At 58.1% G+C, this 19765-nt stretch overlaps 2 protein-coding genes and 1 non-coding gene across 7 annotated transcripts; 2 read left to right on the top strand and 1 right to left on the bottom strand.

Moving 5' to 3' along the window:
* The first annotated feature begins 3692 nt into the window (after positions 1–3692).
* ASB6 (ankyrin repeat and SOCS box containing 6) lies at positions 3693–10044 on the top strand. 2 transcript variants are annotated; one of them, XM_090274875.1, is made up of 6 exons: positions 3693–3943; positions 6503–6684; positions 7645–7751; positions 7845–7953; positions 8361–8447; positions 8588–10044. In XM_090274875.1, exons 1-6 carry the CDS (start codon positions 3831–3833, stop codon positions 9253–9255), a joined length of 1266 nt encoding a protein of 421 aa, XP_090131001.1. In that variant the 5' UTR covers positions 3693–3830; the 3' UTR covers positions 9256–10044. The 2 variants fall into 2 exon arrangements, with proteins under 2 accessions (XP_090131001.1, XP_090131002.1); XM_090274876.1 differs by lacking the exon at positions 7845–7953 and having other exon boundaries at positions 8588–8754.
* A 619-nt stretch (positions 10045–10663) lies between these two features.
* On the bottom strand, positions 10664–17162 carry NTMT1 (N-terminal Xaa-Pro-Lys N-methyltransferase 1). 4 transcript variants are annotated; one of them, XM_090274872.1, is made up of 5 exons: positions 16667–16828; positions 15238–15334; positions 13059–13271; positions 12046–12298; positions 10664–11207 (listed from the first exon to the last, which is right to left on the bottom strand). In XM_090274872.1, the coding sequence occupies exons 3-5, from the start codon at positions 13218–13220 to the stop codon at positions 10951–10953; spliced, it is 672 nt and encodes a 223-aa protein (XP_090130998.1). In that variant the 5' UTR covers positions 13221–13271; positions 15238–15334; positions 16667–16828; the 3' UTR covers positions 10664–10950. The 4 variants fall into 4 exon arrangements, with proteins under 4 accessions (XP_090130998.1, XP_090130997.1, XP_090130999.1 ...); XM_090274871.1 differs by having other exon boundaries at positions 15248–15334; XM_090274873.1 differs by lacking the exons at positions 15238–15334; positions 16667–16828 and adding an exon at positions 17140–17162.
* Positions 17163–18856: 1694 nt separating this feature from the next.
* Positions 18857–18963, top strand: LOC150013816 (U6 spliceosomal RNA). The gene has a single exon (XR_016510867.1). It is a non-coding gene; the product is annotated as a U6 spliceosomal RNA (small nuclear RNA).
* Positions 18964–19765: the final 802 nt, after the last annotated feature.

Below are 19765 nucleotides of genomic sequence, written 5' to 3'. Positions count from 1 at the left end.
CCAACCGATTATGCTTCTTAGTCCCTGCACCATTTCCCCATTTCTCCCCCCCACCTCCCAGCTGATAACCCTCCAAATGATCCCCATACCTATGATTCTGTTCCTGTTCTGGTTTGCTTAGTTGGATTTTGTTTTTATTTTTTAGATTCAGTTGTTGATAGTTGTGAGTCTGTTGTCATTTTAATGTTTACAATTTTGATCTTCTTTTTCTTAAGTAAGTCCCTTGGACATTTCATATAATAATGACTTGGTGATGATGAGCTCCTGTAGCTTTACCTTGTCTGGGAAGCACTTTGTTTGCCCTTCCATTCTAAATGATAGCTTTGCTGGATAGAATAATCCTGGTTTTAAGTCCTTGCTTTTCATCACATTGAATACTTCTTGCCAGCCCCTTCTTGCCTGCAAAGTTTCTTTTGAGAAATCAGCTGATGGTCTAATAGACACCCCTTTGTAGGTAACTCTCTGTTTTTCTCTTGCTGCTTTTAAGATTCTCTCTTTATCTTGAACCTTTGGCATTTTAATTATGGTGTGCCTTGGTGTGGTCCTTTTTGGATCTAGCTTGTTAGGGTCTCTGTACTTCTTGGACTTGGGTGTCTATTTCCTTCATCAATTTTGGTGACTTTTTCTTCATTATTTCCTCACATAAGTTTTCAATTTCTTGCTCTTCCTCTTCTCCTTCTGGCACTCCTATGATTCAGATGTTGGCACATTTAAAGTTGTCCCAGAGGTTCCTAAGTCTCTGCTCATTTTTTTTCAATTCTTGTTTCCTCATTCTGTAGTGGTTGACTGTTTTTTTCTTCTTTATGTTCCAAATTCTTGATTTGAACACCGGTTTCCTTGCCTTCCCCATTGGTTTTGTGTGGATTTTCCTTCATTTCGTTTAGCATAGCCTTCACTTCTTCCTTTATGTGTTTGCCGTACTTAAGCATATCTGTCAAGCCTGTGAGCATCTTTATCAGCAGTGTTTTGAATTCTGCATCTGTTAGGTTGGCTATCTCCTCATCTGTTAGGTTGGCTATCTCCTTGTCGCTTAGTTCTCCCACTGGAACCTTGATTCATTCCCTCTTTTGGGCCATACTTCTCTGTCTCCTCATCTTGACAAGCTCCTGTGTTTGCTTCTGTGTCCCAGGTAGAGCTGTCGCACCTGTGATGTTGTAAGGGGCGGAGCCTTAGGTATTCGTCAGTACAGGGCAATACATTTCACCATGTTGTGTGGGGGAGGGGTCTCAGAGGGAACAATGTTGCTGACTCAGCACTCGCTCCTTTTCCAGGCACCTCTCCCATTTCCGTATGGGACTGGCACCCCTCTAGCTGTTGCCCTGGCATCGTTCCCAGAGTGGGTGTGTCTGCGGATGTTCTAGGACTGTGGGGGCCCTTTAAACAAGTAGACTCTGCTGAAAGACCGGCAGTTTCTGCCTCCGCCCCAGCCCCCACTGGTTTGCACAGTCAGAAGCAATGAGGCTTTATTTACCCCGGTGCTGGAGCCTGAGCTGGGTGGTCTGGTCTGGTGCTGGGAACGCTCCCCAGGTGTCCCTACCAACTTTTCAAAACGTGTGACTGCGCTTTCCACCAGCCTGCCACTGCCACTGCTGCTGCCGCCACCACACCACGTCCTCTCCACCCCAGCTCCGCCCCTCCTACCTGTCTGGATGAGTATTTCTTCTCTATTTCTTTGTTGGACTTCCATGCAGCTCAATTTTCTGGAACTTCTGGTTGTCTCTAGTTTTGAGGTAGTTGTGTTCCTTCTTAGTTGTGGAGGGAGATGCAGCATGTCTGTCTGGGCCTCCATCTTGGCTGGAAGTCTCTTGGCGAAGCTCTTTATTGGCTCTAAGACTGTCAGGGTGGAAGGCCTCTGGCTTACAGGTGGGGAAACTGAGGCCCAGGAACCACAAGGGTCATGCCTGGAATCATTCATTTTAATGGCTTGAATTGTGTCCTCCAAAGAGATGTAAAGGGTTTTGCAAGTGTAATCAAGTTAGGAAGAGTTCATACTGGACTTAGGTGGGCCCTAAATCCAATGACTGGTGTCATTTGGAAAGCAGCAGTAGGTTTGGACGGAGACGCAGACACAGGCAAGAAGGCCCTGTGAACAGAGAGGGAGGCAGAGATTGGGGTGATGCTGCCGTAAGCCAAGGAGTGCTTGGGGCTGCCCAAAGCTAGGAGAGTTGAGAAAGGAACCGTCTCCAGGCTCTCTGGAGGGAGCATGGTCTTGCTGGGACCTTGATTTCAGACTTCTGGCCCCCATAACTGAGAGAGGATACATTTCTGTTGTTTTGAGCCACCTAGTTTGTGGTACTTTGTTCTGATGACCTTAGGAAACTAATTGAATCAGGGAAGAAGTAGGGGGACAATCAGACCAGGCCGTCCCCCCAGCTCTGCTCTGGACCCCATTCTAGATGGGCCTCCTCCACTTACCCCCTATATGCCCTTATGCAAACCAGGCCCCTCCAGGCACATCAGTCTCCTCACCTGTGCTATGGAGCAAGTGACCCTGGATCAAATGAGAGAAGGGCTGTGCAGTCCCTGGTTCACCTGTGGGCTGCTGTGCCATTCAGAACCTTGGGATCAATGGAGGGGGGTGAGTGGTCCTTGAAAACAGAGGCACTCCCAACCCCCCAGAGTAACACCTGGGGGGACTGAAGCACGTTGGAGCAAGTGCCCCAATCCAGATGCTCCTTGTTGCCAGATAAGAATTTGGGCCCAGATGCCTGATCCGATTTTACAACACATGTTGGGAATCTCCATTTCTGTGTTGGCAAAATTTCCCAATTTCAGTCATGGAGAAGATCCGTCTCTTCTGGAGCAAGAACCAAGGCAGGGTGTACTGGGAACACGTGGCCCCACACTGGCCTGGCCTAAAGAGGCTTAAATTGGGTGCCTACCCCACCCCTCCCACTTGCTCGTCTAGGCAATGGAAGGAGAAGCAAAATGAGGTGTTCTGCGTGGTTGATGAGGGTTTTAATAGCTTGTCGTTTGATCTGCAAAACAACCTTATTAACTTAACAATAACAACGGTGAGCAATTATCCAGCCCCTGCTGCATACTTGACCCCACTCCGTCTCCGGAGCTGGACCTGGGCATGCTTTGGATGGGATTTTCTTGTAAACTCTGTTTTGCACTTGCTGGAGGAGGCTTATTTTGCCCATTTTTATTGTATAATATCTTTAAATGTGACTCTAAACTGATTTCCTTCCCTCGACAGCTCCTGCCACCGGCAGGTGCCCTGGACAGAGACGCAAGCCCGCACGGTGGGGGGCGGTGGGAGGCCAAGGCTGGGATCGCAGACCTCATCATAACTTCCCAGAATCATGAAGACATAGGGGCCCCACTGCGGGGCTCGAGGTTGGGGAGGTTCAAATATGTGGCTTAAAGGCAGAAGCCTAAAAGTGGTCCTAGGCTTCGGGGCTCGAGTCACGGCATTGGCCGGGCCAAGCAATGGCAGCGCTCGGATGGCGCCCAGCGGCCGCAGGCGGGATCGCAGGGCGGAGCGGGGCCGGACCGGGCCGGGCCGAGAAGGGGAGGGAGCGCCTCCGGCAGGGATCAGGCCCGGTGCTGGGTCCGCGGGACACCTCCGGCTCGCGCTCGGGGACGCGCCGCGGTCCTCCGAGCCCGCAGGGGCCGCTGTCGCCAGCGCCCGTTTCCGGGTCGACGCGGGCCGGAAGTCGGTGAGGGCGTTACTTCCGGCGCGGAGCAGGGGCTGAGGCGGCTGCTCGGGAGCGGAGCTGGGACCAGCGCAGGTCCGGTCAGGCTCGTGGTCGCCCGTCGCGCCCAGCCCTCGTCCCGGCCTCGGCAGAAGGAGTGGCCGCGTGGCCGCGCGCGGGGCCGTCGCGATGCCGTTCCTGCACGGCTTCCGGAGGATCATCTTCGAGTACCAGCCGCTGGTGGACGCGATTCTGAGCGCCCTGGGGATCCAGGACCCCGAGCGGCAGGAGGCCCTGGATGGGTAACTCGTCCCCTTCCTGCCGGCCGAGGCCGCTCGGACCTGGCGCTGCTTTCCTTTCGTTGTCGCTACAGTCGGGGCGGGGAGCGGGGTATCTGCGTCCCCACGGTACGGACGGTACAGACGAGAGGCCGAGGTGGGGCCGGAGTTGCGCGGCCCCGAGTGCGAGCCGCCCGGGGCTGGCCCCTGCGCTGCCCGGTGCAGGATGCGGGTGCCGCCCGGCGCTGGCCCCTGCCCTGCCCGGTGCAGGATGCGGGTACCGCCCGGCGCTGGCCCCTGCGCTGCCCGGTGCAGGATGCGGGTACCGCCGGGCGCTGGCCCCTGCCCTGCCCGGTGCAGGATGCGGGTACCGCCGGGCGCTGGCCCCTGCGCTGCCCGGTGCAGGATGCGGGTACCGCCGGGCGCTGGCCCCTGCGCTGCCCGGTGCAGGATGCGGGTACCGCCGGGCGCTGGCCCCTGCCCTGCCCGGTGCAGGATGCGGGTGCCGCCCGGCGCTGGCCCCTGCCCTGCCCGGTGCAGGATGCGGGTGCCGCCCGGCGCTGGCCCCTGCCCTGCCCGGTGCAGGATGCGGGTGCCGCCCGGCGCTGGCCCCTGCCCTGCCCGGTGCAGGATGCGGGTGCCGCCCGGCGCTGGCCCCTGCCCTGCCCGGTGCAGGATGCGGGTGCCGCCCGGCGCTGGCCCCTGCCCTGCCCGGTGCAGGATGCGGGTGCCGCCCGGCGCTGGCCCCTGCCCTGCCCGGTGCAGGATGCGGGTGCAGCCCGGCGCTGGCCCCTGCCCTGCCCGGTGCAGGATGCGGGTGCCGCCGGGCGCTGGCCCCTGCCCTGCCCGGTGCAGGATGCGGGTACCGCCCGGCGCTGGCCCCTGCCCTGCCCGGTGCAGGATGCGGGTGCCGCCCGGCGCTGGCCCCTGCCCTGCCCGGTGCAGGATGCGGGTACCGCCCGGCGCTGGCCCCTGCCCTGCCCGGTGCAGGATGCGGGTACCGCCGGGCGCTGGCCCCTGCCCTGCCCGGTGCAGGATGCGGGTGCAGCCCGGCGCTGGCCCCTGCCCTGCCCGGTGCAGGATGCGGGTGCCGGAGCAGGGAGGGCTGGGGCCCGGGCGTTGGTAGGGTCTCGGCCTCGGTGCCCATGCGCCCCACCCCCGGAGTTGCAAAGGAGCGGGTTGGCACCTAGGAAGGCCTCCATTGTTACTTCAGGGCCGTGCCAAAATGACCTTTCCATAGCTGAGTTAGCGTTTGACGTAGACAGGAGTAGGTCTGTCCGTGACGACGGCATCAGTGTGTCGTCCAGGGAGATGTCCGTCAGCCTGACAAAACCCCTGGCCTTCCTGATGCCTAGGCGCCGATGGAGAGAAACTGACGATCACGCGAAGAATCTGAGGATTTCTGAGGAACGGGGGATCGCGTGTGTGTTTGGGGGGATCAGTCGGAATTTCACACGCAGTGGTGGTTACGCCTCTCTCCAGGGACTTTGAGGGTTGCTCTGGAAATGCAGTGCAGACTGTGCCCTTAACTCGAAGGCCGTTCTGGGGTGGGTGGGGGCAAGGAACCCTGCAGGACTGGGGGGTGAGCTGGAGTCCTGCCCAGGCAGTGAGGATAGAACCGCGATCCCGGCAGTGGAAGGGCTGCAGACGGGTGAGGCTAAGGGGGAGCAGGGAGTGGGGCGCGCCCGTGGGAAGAGGGGAGCCTCATCAAGAGGAGGCGGCGGCGGCCTGTGAAGAAGCTGCAGGCCACGTCATGGACTGTCCACAGGCCTGGGCCGGGGAAAGCCATGGTGGTTCTCGGTGGTCAGTGCTGTTCGGGGAGGTAGCAGCAGCATTGGGGCTGCGGCGTGAGAGCGCTGTGTGTGCCCAGCCTTCGGGAGACTGGGGGGCGTATTGCCCTGGTGAGTGTGAGCAGGAAGGAGGCCACCGGCTGCCCCCGCTGCGCGGGGTGATGCACGGTCTGGCGCCCTCTGCAGCTCTGGGAGGACCAGTGTCTGGCTCTTGCTCCCAGCGTGGGAGTTCCCTGGAGTTCCCTGCAGTCCCTACAGCCCAGTGTGCGGGGCTTTGTACCCAAACCAGGGACCAGATCCTCTGCGACTTGGAAGGGGGTTGGAGACATGCCCGTTCCTTTCTCAGCAAACCCAAGGAGTCTGCTCCGGTTCAAAGATCCAGCTTGACCCCCTCTCTCACCACAGATTATTTTTTTCTTTAACCCCCCCCCCCGACATGCCTATTGATTTTAGAGAGAGGGGAAGGGAGGGAGAAAGAGAGGGAGAGAAACATCAGTGTGAGAGAGAAACATTGACTGGCTGCTTTTCATATGTGCCCCGACTGGGGACTGAACCCACAACCCAGGCATGTGCCCTGACCGGGAATCGAACCTGTGACCTTTTCACTTGCAGAACGATGCAAGGACAGCACAAATCTTTTCCAGGGAGAGTTTCTGCCCTCAGAGCCAGGCCCTGCCTGGGGGGTGGGGGGGTGGCACAGGTGACAACAGCAGGAGACTAAAGGCCACCCCCACACAGGGCGCCCAGGCAGGCTGCTCCCACACTCAGCCAGGCCGCCTCTCTCTCACTCCAGGCCCAGTTACGTCCCCAGCGAGGAGAGCCGACTCCTTGTTCTCACTGAGCTTCTGGAGAGAAAGGCCCACTCTCCCTTCTACGAGGAAGGCGTGAGCAACGCCCTGCTGAAGATGGCCGAGCTGGGGCTGACCCGGGCGGCTGACGTCCTCCTGCGGCACGGGGCCGACCTCAACTCTGAAGGTCAGAGGGAGCCCCGTGCGGCTCAGCGCGGCCTTGCTCTGGGTGGGCGGCCAGGCCTCTGGGCTCTGCCGGACTGTTCTCTTAGAAGCTCCTTCCCTCGTTTGTGTCATGGGTGACGACTAAGGAAACCCACACTGGGTGCCCTTCATCCCTCCCCTGGCCCCCCACCCACGGGCTTTAAATGGGCCTTACCACCTCTAGTCCAAGGGCAGGCTTATTGCTGCCTCTGCCGTGGGATTGATTTAGCAAAGCTTCCCAGCTCCCAGCTAGTCCCCTGCCCCCATTAGTGTGACACTGCAGCCGCTGGCACGGTGCCCAGAGCTCAGGGACGGTCATTCTCTGCCGCGTACTCTGTTCTGGGCCGTCTTGCATTTTTGTTCCTGCCACAGGAAGAGGGGAAACAGGTCACATTGGGCATAAATCATGGGGGGGACTCTGCCGGCTTTTAGCTTTAGGTGCTGGCAGAGGGGGGTGACAGCCATTTCCCTTTCTTTTTTGGCTCTCCCCCAGGGAGGGCAGGGTCAGCTAGGAGACAGGCAGGGCCGAGTTATGACCAGACAGGGGTCTGTGCCGACACAGGGCGTGACAGGGCACGCCTCTGCTCCCCACCTGAGGACAGGCTCCAGCTTGGAGAGCATGTGCCAGGCCTGGGTGTCCTTCCAGTAGCCTGAGAGGAGATGCCCTGTTGTACGGCCCCATTTTACAGAAGAGGAAGCCGAAGCCCAGACAGTGCAGCGCCCACTAGAACACCCCTAGGACCCGAACCTGGGTCTGACCCCAGAGCCTGTGCTATAGCATCCGATGTGACCCCTCAGGCTGACAGAGCCCGGGCCTCCTCAGCTGGGGCTTCTGTCACCCCGGGACGTCCTCAGCGAGCACAGACGGCCAGGCGGAGCCTGGCAGCTGGGCCTGGGACCCTGCTGGGAGGCAGGGCTGACTGAGCTGTGTCTGCGCCCTCAGACCCGGTCACCTACTACACAGCCCTGCACATCGCTGTCCTGCGGAACCAGCCCGACATGGTGGAGTTGCTGGTGCGCCACGGGGCTGACGTCAACCGGAGGGACCGGGTAAGAGCCAGGTCCGGCCTGCTGTGCAGGGGGTGCGGGGGGGCGGGCACGAGCAGCCTCCCAGGCTAACCTGGCTGCGCCTTCCCCGCTCAGATCCACGAGAGCAGCCCCCTGGACCTGGCCAGCGAGGAGCCGGAGCGCCTGCCCTGCCTGCAGCGCCTCCTGGACCTGGGAGCAGATGTCAATGCAGCCGACAAGCACGGTGGGCGCCTCCCGTGGGGAAGCAGGGCAGCCCTGGGCCCCCGTGCCTTGTGGGGGGAACTGGGGTACCCCAGGACGACAGGTGGGCAGGCGTGTCTCACTGACTTGCAAAGGCTTTAGAGGGAGTGCAGTCGTTGGCTGTAGGAGGACATTGCGGGGGAGGGGATGCGCTCAGCGTCCTATGGAACTTTGTCTCCAGCACCGTCAGGGTCCAGAAACACCCTGCCTGCCCTGGCCCTTCTGCTCTGCTCTGTGTGGTGGGAAAAGAATGGCCAGAAAGCAGGGACTCTCAGCCTGAGCTGAGAGGTCAGTCCTTCTCAAAGGTCATTTGCTGACCCCCCTCCACCTCCGGGGTGGCCCTGCCCTTGACTGCCTGGCCTCCTGCACTCACCGTGTCTCCCTCCTCAGGGAAGACCGCCCTGCTGCACGCTCTGGCCAGCAGCGACGGGGTGCAGGTCCACAACACTGAGAACATCCGCCTGCTGCTGGAAGGAGGTGAGGCTCGTCCCCAGGCTGTCCCTGAGCCCCATCCTCTCACAGGGCACTTCAGGTCCCCGCCCTCTAAACACTGAGCATTACTTTAAGGGCATAGGCCTTCTCCCACCTTCCTTGGTTCTCTCTGTTGGCTCTTCCAGGGGCAGATGTCAAGGCGACCACCAAAGATGGGGACACTGTGTTCACTTGCATCATTTTCCTGCTCGGCGAGACGGTGGGAGGGGACAAAGAGGAAGCCCAGATGATCAACCGCTTCTGCTTCCAAGTCACGCAGCTGCTGCTGGCTCACGGGGCCGACCCGAGCGAGTGCCCGGCCCACGAGTCCCTCACCCACATCTGCCTCACGAGCTTTAAAGTGCACTTTCCCCTGCTGCGCTTCCTGCTGGAGTCCGGGGCCGCCTACAACTGCTCCCTCCACGGCGCGTCCTGCTGGTCTGGCTTCCACATCGTCTTCGATAGGCTCTGCTCCCACCCGGGCTGTGCCGAAGACGAGAGCCACATGGACCTCCTGCGCAAAGCTGAGACCGTCCTGGACCTCATGGTGACTAATTCCCAAAAATTGCAGCTGCCCGAGAACTTTGACATCCATCCCGTGGGCAGCCTGGCCGAAAAGATCCAGGCCCTTCACTTCTCCCTGAGGCAGCTGGAGAGCTATCCCCCGCCCCTCAAGCACCTGTGTCGCGTGTACATCCGGCTCTACCTCCAGCCGTGGCCTGTTGACGCCAAGGTCAAAGCCCTCCCTCTGCCCGACAGGCTGAAGTGGTACCTCCTCAGTGAGCACAGCAGCCCCGTGGAAGATGAGGCCTGACCCCGCCCAGACTGAAGGGAACAGGGTCTGGGCCCCCGTCAGCCTGCTGGTGGATTTCAGCAACCGCGGCAGCCTTAGAGGGAACCTTTGGTTCTGCCTGTCAGGAAGGCGCAGGTTGGGAATGAGACTTTATCCTTAGGACAGAGCAAGCCAGGTGGGGCCCAGTAGCTGCGGTCGGTCGTTCCGGGGAGGGGAAAGGTTCGTGTGTCCTTCAGGGAGACTGCCCCTGTCCTTCGGTAGGACCCCCAAGTTCTCAACCCGCGTTAGAAAAAATGACAGGGTTTAGGTGGGGGTAAGTTTGAAGGGAGTGGTGGGCATTCCCAGGAGCAGGGTGGCTCTGGGCCCAGGTCCTCGGCTGTGAGCTGCACGGAGACAGGTGAAGCCAGAAGGAAGCCGGGGGGCCTTGGGGGCGCAGCCTAGCCAAGGCCCTTTGCTCCACAGAAGTGCGCCTGGTGGGCTGGGGAGAGCGTGGAGCCGCCTCCTGCTCGTGGCTGCAGCTCTGCGGCCGGGACACCTGTGGCCCTGCCCACCAGGGCTTGGGGCTGTCCTCTCGGGGACCACTCTGTTCACGCCAAATCCGGGGTCTTGGGGACCATGCCTTCTGCCAAAAAAGCAATCATGCATGACGAGAGACAGCCCTTTCCAAAATGTCCCATCTGATGCAGAAAGCTGTCAGAACTGAACTCCAGCTGTCCCGTCCTCACAAAGCTGTTATTGTGAATTGTGTAAATGCCTAACTAAGTGACTTATTTATATAACCCAATTAAACTGATTTCTCTTGGCCTTAAAGGTCCTTGGTAACATTCCTGGTCCCCCAGTTCAGGGTGAAGGGTCGGGCCCCACCGCAGCTGGGAGGGTGGTCGGTACATGAGGGTTTGAGCAGCCAGCACTGGTCCCCTGGAGAAGAGCACCGCTGCAGACGGGGGGGCCTTCACAGCCCCGGGAATCACCCTTTTCATCTTTTAAAGGTTTACTCTGTTCTCATCGTTGGGGGAGAAACATCAATGTGAGAGAAAACCAATAGGCTGCCTCCTGTACGCCTTCATCTGGGACTGGGCCCGCAACCTGGGCATGCGCCCTGACTGGGAATTGAACCGGCGACCTTTCGGTTACAGGACGACACTCCAACAAACTGAGCCACACAGGCCAGGGCAGAGTCACCCTTTTTATTTTTGAATGAAAATGCTGGCTAAGGAGGAGCCACAGGCATAGCCAAGAGGAGGCTACGGGCCTTTCCCCTTGCTGCGGCTGCCGTGGCCATCACCAAAGAGGGCCTGGACCGGGAACTTCCCACCAGCTGTAGGTGCCGCAGCGCTGCCCACTCCTCCCCGGAGGCTCAGCTGAATTAAGGGGGTCCTTTCCCTCTTAAGGCATCCAGGCCTGTGCCTGGAAGGCCTGGTGGCGGCGGCGGCGGCGGCATTGGTGGAGATCCAGGGACTCCATTTCAAACAGGTCACCGTGTTCCCACCCACAGGCCTCTGTGCAGTCCCCGCCTAGGGCAGCAGGGCCAGGCTCCTGCCTCTGCCCATCCAGCTGTACTCCACGTTGGGTCTCATTATTTTTAAAAAGCCTGTACAGGGAGTGGATGGCAGGCGGATGTACTTAGTGACCCCACTCAGCACTTGCGAACCATCGACGTGGGCCTCAGGGTGGCGCCGGGCCCCACACTGGTCCCTCTTCCTCTTGCCCGCCCCATCATCTCAGGGCGAGGCTGTACACGTGGTAGATCTCGTCGGGGAGGTTCTCCTGCCGCTCCTGGGCCAGGAGGCTGAGGCCCGCGCTGCGGATGATTCTGTGCACCACCTCGAGGTCCCTGCACACGCTGCTGTCCACGTCGTCCAGGATCACGCCCTCCTGCGTCATGTTGTCCTTGATGACAATGATGCCGTTGGGGCGCAGGCCCCGCTTGCAGCGCCGCAGGAACTCAGCCAGGTGCTGATCTGTCAGGTGGCCTGGGGAGGGCAGAGGCAGGGCTTCTGGGGACGTGCAGGCACGGACACTTCGCCGGTGTTCCTCAGCCACCCCCCGGACTTCACAGCACCTTTTCATGCTTCACTCCGGCTGCACTGGTGCTCTGAGCAGTCGGGGCAGCTTACCGAACCCCACTTGGTGTAAGATGAGGCTGGCTCAGAAGTCACCTACCTAGGGGCAGTCGTGAAGTATGTGACCGGGACTTCACCCTAACTGGGTGGCTTCCAGGTCATGCCTGATACCTAACACCACATGCCACCCGTCCCTCCGAGGCCCGGACCAAGGGAATTACCAGAGTTCTTTCCCTCCCTTATAACTCCACACAGGCTTTTTGAGACCACTAAGTGCGGGGCCGGAGCCAGACCCAGCATGTCCCCAGCAGGGCACTGCTGCCTGCCTTGGAGGGGGTAGCCGGCCACTGCGACAGTGGCCTGCTAGCGGGTCAGCAGCCTGGGAAGAGCACCCTAGATGGGCCTTTAGGTTGAGAGGGTGCAGGACAGCGTGGCAAAGCCGGGGGCCTCACTGCCAACAGCAGGGACCGCCAGAGGTTCAACTTTTCCTCTTACTTAAAAAACCTCTTATAAAAACTGTCCATGTTTTTTGTAAGGTAGTCAATTGGCCATTTAAATGTTTTTAACAAAAATCTCCCGCCCCACACCCCCCATAGTAGGCTGCAGCAAGTACTGAGTTAAAACACGGCAGGAGAGGCACCTTTCAGGCAGTGCGCCCCAAAGTCCTGGGAGCGCAGGACCTCAGGGGGCCCCAGTCTCTGTGTTGGGAGACGTGCAGGACCCAGGGGACAGGAAGCAGGAAGCTCACCTATCACCCACTGGATCCAGATGACGTCGTAGGAGTTGGGCTCTGGGCTGAACTCCTGGAGGCCACAGCAGAAGTAGTTCCTCACCCGCTGGCCCTCCTCTCCCAGGTAGGTCTTCGCTTTAACCAGAAAGCCCTCTGTCACATCCACCATGTCCACCACTCGGAAGAGTGGCAGGAGCAGCCTCTTGGTGATCCTTCCGATGCCAGCGCCACAGTCCAGGGCGCAGGAGGTCCCCGTCTTGTTTGGGCCTTCCTGAAATGCAGGGAAGGAAGGCAGAGGGTCCCCATCACTGCCAAGGGGCCCTGGAATTACTCAGATCTAAACTGGGCACAGGCTGCTTAGCCGGCACCAGTGGGGACGTCAGTGGGTGTGAACGTGACATTATTTTTCTGGGTCACAGATTTCTAAAATGAAAGCTGACTTCCATTTAAAGGCACTAACTTGAATAGGTAGGTGCATTCCTCTCCTGACACCCCATTAAAATGACAGCGTGGAGAATAAAGAGAATTCAACCAGTGAAGGAACAGAAGAGGGCAATCAGTGAACACTGGATTCGAACAAACGTGGGAGATGGAAAGTGGGTGGAGGAGAGACACCAATGGGGGCGGGGGGGCAGGCGGCAGCCTCCAGTGCTCCCTGAGGGAGACGAGATGGGAGCAGGAGCAGGGAGATGCCAGCCCGGGATGGGAAGGCCGCGGGGTGGGGCCTGCCTTTGGCAGAACAGCCAACACCCACTCACGGCCCAAACGTCCACAAACATGGCCAGGAAACAACGGTCTGTCCCTGGAAAAACCGGACAACTTAGAAGGAGACTACTCAGTTCTGAACCAGGGGACCCCCGCAGCGTCACGGCCACCTCCTGCCTGGGAAGCTGGAGGCCCAGTCCACAAGCCGGCCCCGCCCTTTGTTCGAGGTCTGCGTGGTGCACAGTGACACAGCCGCAGACCCTGCCGAGGGGCACAGAGGACGGCGCCAGCCACATCCTCCCCTGGAGAGCCTCCGGCCGGCTTACCCTCAGAAACCTCTGCAGGAACTTTCGGGAGCTGTTGATGTCGATGCTGGAGATGTGGCCGTAGCCCCCGAGCATGCCGTCCACTGTCGGGGGGACTTCCTTCCAGTACGTCTTGGCCTTCGAGTAGAATTGTTTCTCGTCCTCTATCACCTCACTCGACATGCTGTCCGCAGCCGCGTCTCCGCGCAGACACAAACCCGGCAGTGGCACCTCCTGAACAGACGAGAGTGACTCAGCCAGGCCGAGGGCCCTCGTCTCACCACGCCTCGCTGGCCACACAGTCCAGGCCGACACAGAGGAGCGTCCAGTGCCCGCCAATCTGCAGCTACCGCTTGGGGACAGTGCTTTCCGTCTCTTGCGTTCTTGAATGCATTTTACAAAGCGACCTTCAGGTCAGAGCGAGAGACCCAGACTCCTGGCTCAGTATCTTCTGGCCCGAGGGGACGGAAAACCTGACCGACACTTAAGAGAGGACAGCAAAGCAAGAAGGCCAAGCCTGCTACAGCGGATGTTCGGGCTGGTCCTAGGAGGGGCCCGCGCAGCCCCCACACCTCCCTTCCTCTCACTCGTCAGCGCAGAAGCAAGCTCGCTGTGCGGCCGAGCCCTCCATCAGCAGCCTGCCAGGCACTGTGCTGTGAGCGGGGAGACGGTAAACAGCTAGACGCGATCCCAACGGTGAGGCTGCGGAGGCCAGGACGCTAGAAGGGCACACCCTGCAGGGACCCAGCTCTGCTGGGGTCGGGAAAGGCAGCCTAGGGAAGTGGCCTCAGCCGCAGCAGAGGATGAGGACAAGTTCCCTAACCAGCGGGGCAAGAAGACGACGCTCCAGGAAGAAAAGATCAGGCACAGAGCCCTTGCAACTGGAAACTCAAGGTCCTATAGAGCACGTTAGTAGTTTATACTTCACCCTAAAGAGCAATGAGCGTGGCCCGGGCTGGTGTGGCTCAGTGGACTGAGTGCCGGCCTGCGAACCAAAGCGTCGCCAGTTCGATTCCCAGTCAGGGCACATGCCTGGGTTGCGGGCCAGGTCCCCAGCTGGGGGCGCACGAGAGACAACCACACCTGATGTTTCTCTCCCTCTCTTTCTCCCTCCCTTCCCCATCTCTAAAAATAAACAAATAAATAAAATCTTTAACCCCAAACTGCAGTCCAGCAGGAGAGGCAGGGCCAAACTGGAAGCAACAAAAACACAGGGAGAAACAATGAGGACTCTCGCTGAGCCAGAAAGTGCCGGGCAAACTCAAAGGCTGGAGGAGTCCCTTCCGAATGGCGGACAGGGCGGCAGCAGAGACACGGTGACGCCGAGGTGACCATCCCTGTATTTCTCTGGCACCCCGTGTGGCACACAGGTGTCAACAAAACATTCGCTTCCCATGAAATGAACAGCACAAATCTGGGGCCGCTCACCTGGCTCTCCTCTCCGTGCCTATCGGTTTGCCTTGCATTTCCTCCCTGGCTACAAGCTTCCTGAGGGCAGGTCATTGCTTTGAACACCATGAGTCCCACACCCGATACAAGGTGGGTGTTTGCTAGCTGGCTGCTGAATGAATCAAAGGATGGGCTTTGTGCAGCTACGGCCAGTTTCCACTTTCAAGAAAACCCCAGAGATAAAAATCCGACCATTCAAAACTGATAACACTGAAGGCCATTACTGCCAATATAATTTTTTTGCTTTACCAAAAAGCCTTATAACATGATTCCTTTAAATGTCAGGGTCCCCTGCATAATCTAATTTACAAGAATTCCACTTACAGGCAGATTCGAGGAACGAGCCAACGGAGGCACATCTAGGCCGGGAAATGGCAGGTATAACTTTGACATTTGTTCTAAGAGCTGATTCATTAGTAAACGCGACTCCTGGGGCCCTGTCTACACTTGGCTTCCCAGTGAGGGGCAGAGGGAACTGCAGCGTCGTCGGCCAACAGCAGGACGTCCTCCAGCGCTCTGCCTGATCACAGCGAACCGCTCCTGCGTCTGCCCGTCCTTCACGGTCATCTGGCTACCTCCTCCTCCCCCTCCAAGGCCAAGGTGTGCAGGGCAACACCTGGGCAGCTGCCCCAGCCACTTCTCCTGTCCTGAGATGCATGGAAGAGAACGGGGTCTGACTGTCCCTGTCACTGCTGGCACTCATCTCAGTGGCTAAGAAAAAGCCTGGAAGCAACAGGAGGCCACTGCTTGCCTGCAGTTACCTCCTCCTCCTCGCGGCCAGCTGAACGGGGCCTGTTCTCCCCGGATCTGTGTGTCTGCGGCCGGACATATGAGAATGGCAGGGTGCTCTATGAGGAAGGAAGGGAAGGATGGAGGGAGGGAGAAGAAAATCAGGGGAAAATGTTAAAAAGCAAACAAAGGCTCTGATGGAGTCAGGTGCCCCGGTTCTGAATCCTGGCTCCGATTCCCACGGGCTCTGTAAGCTCAGACAAGACAGTTCCTTCGTCTATAAAATGGGAGCCACAACCTTGACTTTATGGGAAGGCTGCGATGATGAAAGGGGGACAGAAAACCAGTTATAAAGAGACCCATACAGTGCTGGGTGCATATTATCTCCCGTTTAGAAATCTCTTGTCAAGTGAGATTCTTGTCCATCATCTCTGCCAATTGTGAAGATCAAAGAGAAAAATGTACCGAAGTGCCCTACACGCTGGACAAACGACGGGGATTGTTGCTGTGACGCTGGGTGGTGGGCCACGCCAACACCCCCACCAGCTCCGAGCCTGCCAGGGAGGACAGGGGAGGGCAGGGGAGGCTTCAGAGATGCCAGCTTTGTGCCTCTGTGGCTTCTGGTCTCCACCAAAGCCTTCCACGTGTACCCTCCGGCCCTCCCACAGCCACCAGTTTACAGACAGAAAACCCACTCCAGTAAAGGAGCGATGTGCCTAAAACACACCCAGGAAGCCGGGAACAGAAGGACGGAGGGAACCCAACTGCCTTGGTGCCTGGGGGCCCCAGTCCTCCCGGGAGTCACAGCCTCTCACCGGGCAGCAATTCTGCACACCCAGACCACGGGCCACCCTGCCCCGCCCCTGGCACCAGGGCCTCTGACGCCGGCCGTCTCTCTATCCCGTATTAGACGGCTGGAGAGAGACCACGCCGTTGACGGGCAGCAAAGCCTGGCCTTTCAATGGGGCAGCCTCTCCGCAAACAGGCTGACGACCTTGGCTCCAAGGTCCCTTGGCGGTGAACTGTCTTTTGCGCGACACCTGTGTCAGGCCGTATCTGGGGAAATATGATAGCAACGCCTGTGCAACGCGCCGTGCCTAGTGCCTGGCTCTGAACTGTTTTATTGAACCCTGGCAGCCGCCCTCCGAAGGGGTGCTCTCCTCCTTATCCCCGTTTCTCACGGGGACACTAAGGCTGAGAGAAGTTAAGGGACCTGCTGCGGTCCGGGGACCGGCGTGGGGGAGCGCCCAGCCCAGGCTGTGGGGGCCCCGACCTTCCTCCTCTACCCCCATCCGCGGCCCGCAGACCTTCCGCGAGCGCGCACGTGGCGCCCGGGCCGTCTAGCGCCGGGTCACGGAACGAGCCGGGTCCTCAGGGCGCCGAGGCAGTTGGGGGTCGGGGCCTCCCCTCACCCGGCGGCCGCCGCCCCGACTCCGCCTCGCGCTACTCACCCGGGGCGGGGGCTCCCGGGACCCAGAAGAAGAGGATGCGGTTAGAGACAGAGGGGCCGGCACCGAAAAGCCTAGAAGCCCACAGCCACCTCGGTCAGACCACGGCCAGACGCGACACTTGGCGGCGCGCGCTGCCTTTGTCCGCTGATGTCAGTTCCGGGTGCCCAGGGGGGCGGGGCCAGGATGGCTCCGCCCCGCGGCCGGCTTGCCCCGCCCCGTGGGCTCCTGACCTAACTTGACTTTTGCCGGGTCTCTGGAAGGACGTCCCAGTGGCTTTCCAGCGCCGACCCTCACCTGTCTGCAGCGCTAGCGACGGTTCATTTGGAGGGCTCAAGGCTGGACTTTTAAAAACGAGAGTTTTGTGAGCTTTCCACTGGGGAAAGTGAGGGGAAAAGCTTTTTCCCTCAAATCCCACCCCTGACAATTAGCATATTAATATAGATCCAAAAAGGAAAGAAGAGAAAAAGAAATACCTTGGCACTGCTAAGGGCTTGCCACCCCAAATAAGCAGAACAAGTTCATAAGGTTTCCATTCCAGAAAGACTGTGCTCTGTTAGGCTCCTCCCATATAACGCAAATACTGGAATTTCAGGCAGCCTTGGTGGAAGTATGAGTTTGCAGGTAGCTAGACCGGATGAAGCTCTCCAAGCCTCAGTCTCCTCTTCTGCCAGACAGATGTAATAATGTAACAGAACCCTTGGGCTGCTTTGATTGAAACAGAACCCACGGGCTGTTTAGTTAGGGGTTTGATTGCCCGCTGCCAGAATTATAACCCTGAATACCAGAGTTTGGTGAAAAAAAGAATTGTTTACACAAAGCCCTGCCTCCCCCTCCCAGACCTGGCCAGTCTTAGGAAAGTCAGAAACACCGTTTCCCTACTTCCTAGGCACAGTGCAGCTTTACCAGTAGCTGCCAATCACTCAGTTCTGATTGGGGAGGTCCTTTCTGTGCTGTGGTGTCCTCCAGCTCTCAATGCAGGGCCGCCTGGATTCTCAGCCTCCTTGTAAACTGCCTTCTTCCTGAAAACCGCATGGATCACCTCTCCTTCTCAAAGCAGCCTGGCAAGAGCCTCTTCTTAAAGCAGCCTGGATATCCCTTCTCCAAGCCACATGGAGGGAGCCCACAAGAGCCAGAGAGTGAGGGCGTGAGGGCCAGAGAGAGCCTTAGAGTGAGCCTCCTAGAGCCAGAGCCAGCCCAAAATGTCCGCAGCTGCTTCTCTCCTCCTCCCTGCCTCCTCTCCCCCCCTGCGTCCTCTCACGCAGTGGGTGTTGCAAACAGTTCTGACCATTCACAGAACCCTACCTAGGCTCTGTCTGCTTCTTCCTACCAGCCCACAGTCCAAGATCCCTCCCATCTTCCTGAGTCTTGGAAGTAAAGGGATCTTTGCAACAATGTATCCAGCCACTAGCTCCAGGCATGCAAGGGCATCCTGAAAGCTGCTTCCTGCTCCCTATCTCCCAGCCGCAAAATCTGGGGTTTGTTTTTGGACTCCCCTGTTTCTGTGACAATAACTGCTCGCCTCCCAATGCTCACAGGGTTAAATCTGTGGGATTTTGCACATCCAGGCTTCAGTCCTGCACTTGCAGCTGCTATAATGACAATATCCCTCCTAAGTTCATTTTTCCTAAACTGACATCCTGCTCATAGATTGTCATCGCCTTCCCCTGGGTGTTGCGCACAGGAGGTACATAAAATGTGTTTGCTCTAATAAGTGAAAACTGTATGAAGGGAGGGGGCTGCGGAAAAGCCCCACCTGTGGAGTCCCCCAAATCTGTTTATGTCCATATTATTTGGCATCCTCTCAAGAGTCAGACTTGGGTCCTCTTTCAAGCTTCATCTTCCATGTCTTTAAGTGAAGGGGATAATCCTGGGTAATGTCAATCGCTGGGGGTGTCTATAATCTTATTTGGGGGGCAGCTCTGAGTTTAGCTGTTTTAGGAATTCCTAAAAATCCACTCCTATCTTTACTTCTGTCAACAGAAAAGGAAGTCCCCTCCCCCACCATGACTCCAAGGCCTTTCTGGGTCTGACCAGCTGCCTGACCTTAAAGCCTCTTGCATTTCTGAGTTCGGAAATCTCAAACATAGTAGTTGCTCAATCAATGTTTACAGCAAGCAAGCGCTGGAGGGCTCCTTAAAAGTCATCTAGTTAGCTTGGTGTTCCTCATCCATCTTTTAAAACTCGCATACCATGCTCGCTTCGGCAGCACATATACTAAAATTGGAACGATACAGAGAAGATTAGCATGGCCCCAGCGCAAGGATGACACGCAAATTCGTGAAGCGTTCCATATTTAAAAATAAAAATAAAAATAAAACTCGCATACCGTTAAAATAAATATAAAACTTTCTCACCTTCCCCACTCAGTATTCCTTCCCAAGGAGGTATGCCCTTCTATCCCAGGCTGAGGAGTATTTGCAGAAATAGAATGCGTAGTCTGTGATGCCTCCTCCAGGCAGACACCTTGTAATTTGATTTGCAGAGTCTTTTCTTTTTTTCATTTTCAAACTGTAAAGTTCTACCATGCCAGTGGAATTACTGGTCCAAATGATCTTGTCCCCCACTCAAATGTCACAGTTCAAGCCTTTTCCCAACAGTCCGTTTTCCCAAGGAGCCCTGACAAGAGACAGACCTGTCGAGCATCACACAGCACCCAGAGGTGGTGGAGCATTGCATGGCACACAAGAGGCAGAACAGGAACCTGAAGTGGATTCTCTGAGACTCCAAGCTCGCTGCCTCCATGCCGCCCAGCCTTCTGCTGGAAGTTCTCCTTCCAGAGCCACCGGCCCCAGCATGACCTACCTGGGCCTCCCTTATCTGAAGAGGGCAGCTGAACCCTGGGCCCTCCATTCCTGGCATAGCTGGAGCCTGGCTGCCCTGATCAAGAGTTCCCCCACCCCCTTGTGACTGCAGCCTTGGAATCCTGAGCACAGCAGCCCCGCCCTCTGTCCCCAGGCCTCAGTGAGGGGCAGATCACAATGACCCTGAAGAGGCCCTGAAGGCAGCAGGGAGAGGCCAGCAGAGGGACCAGGTGGGAAAATGGGCTCCCCCAAGCACCAGCCACCTGTAAGGGGGCTCTAAACACCCTGGGACCTTCTC

The sequence above is a fragment of the Furipterus horrens genome, unplaced genomic scaffold (assembly GCF_987537825.1).
Source record: "Furipterus horrens unplaced genomic scaffold, mFurHor1.1.pri manual_scaffold_4, whole genome shotgun sequence".
In the NCBI taxonomy this organism is placed as follows: domain Eukaryota; kingdom Metazoa; phylum Chordata; class Mammalia; order Chiroptera; family Furipteridae; genus Furipterus; species Furipterus horrens.
The sequence above is the reverse complement of the archived record's forward strand: the minus strand, read 5'-3'. Positions and strand labels throughout refer to the sequence as shown.

What these genes read in the sequence shown, in the direction of transcription:
- ASB6 (XM_090274875.1), top strand. Translation starts at nt 3,831, where the DNA reads ATGCCGTTCCTGCACGGCTTCCGGAGGATCATCTTCGAGTACCAGCCG. An exon ending in GGCCGACCTCAACTCTGAAG is followed by an intron (nt 6,685 to 7,644) that starts GTCAGAGGGAGC and finishes CTGCGCCCTCAG; the next exon opens with ACCCGGTCACCTACTACACA. An exon ending in CAATGCAGCCGACAAGCACG is followed by an intron (nt 7,954 to 8,360) that starts GTGGGCGCCTCC and finishes CTCCCTCCTCAG; the next exon opens with GGAAGACCGCCCTGCTGCAC.
- NTMT1 (XM_090274873.1), bottom strand. Translation starts at nt 13,220, where the DNA reads ATGTCGAGTGAGGTGATAGAGGACGAGAAACAATTCTACTCGAAGGCC. An exon ending in TCCTGCAGAGGTTTCTGAGG is followed by an intron (nt 12,299 to 13,058) that starts GTAAGCCGGCCG and finishes CCTGCATTTCAG; the next exon opens with GAAGGCCCAAACAAGACGGG. An exon ending in CTGGATCCAGTGGGTGATAG is followed by an intron (nt 11,208 to 12,045) that starts GTGAGCTTCCTG and finishes TGCCCTCCCCAG; the next exon opens with GCCACCTGACAGATCAGCAC.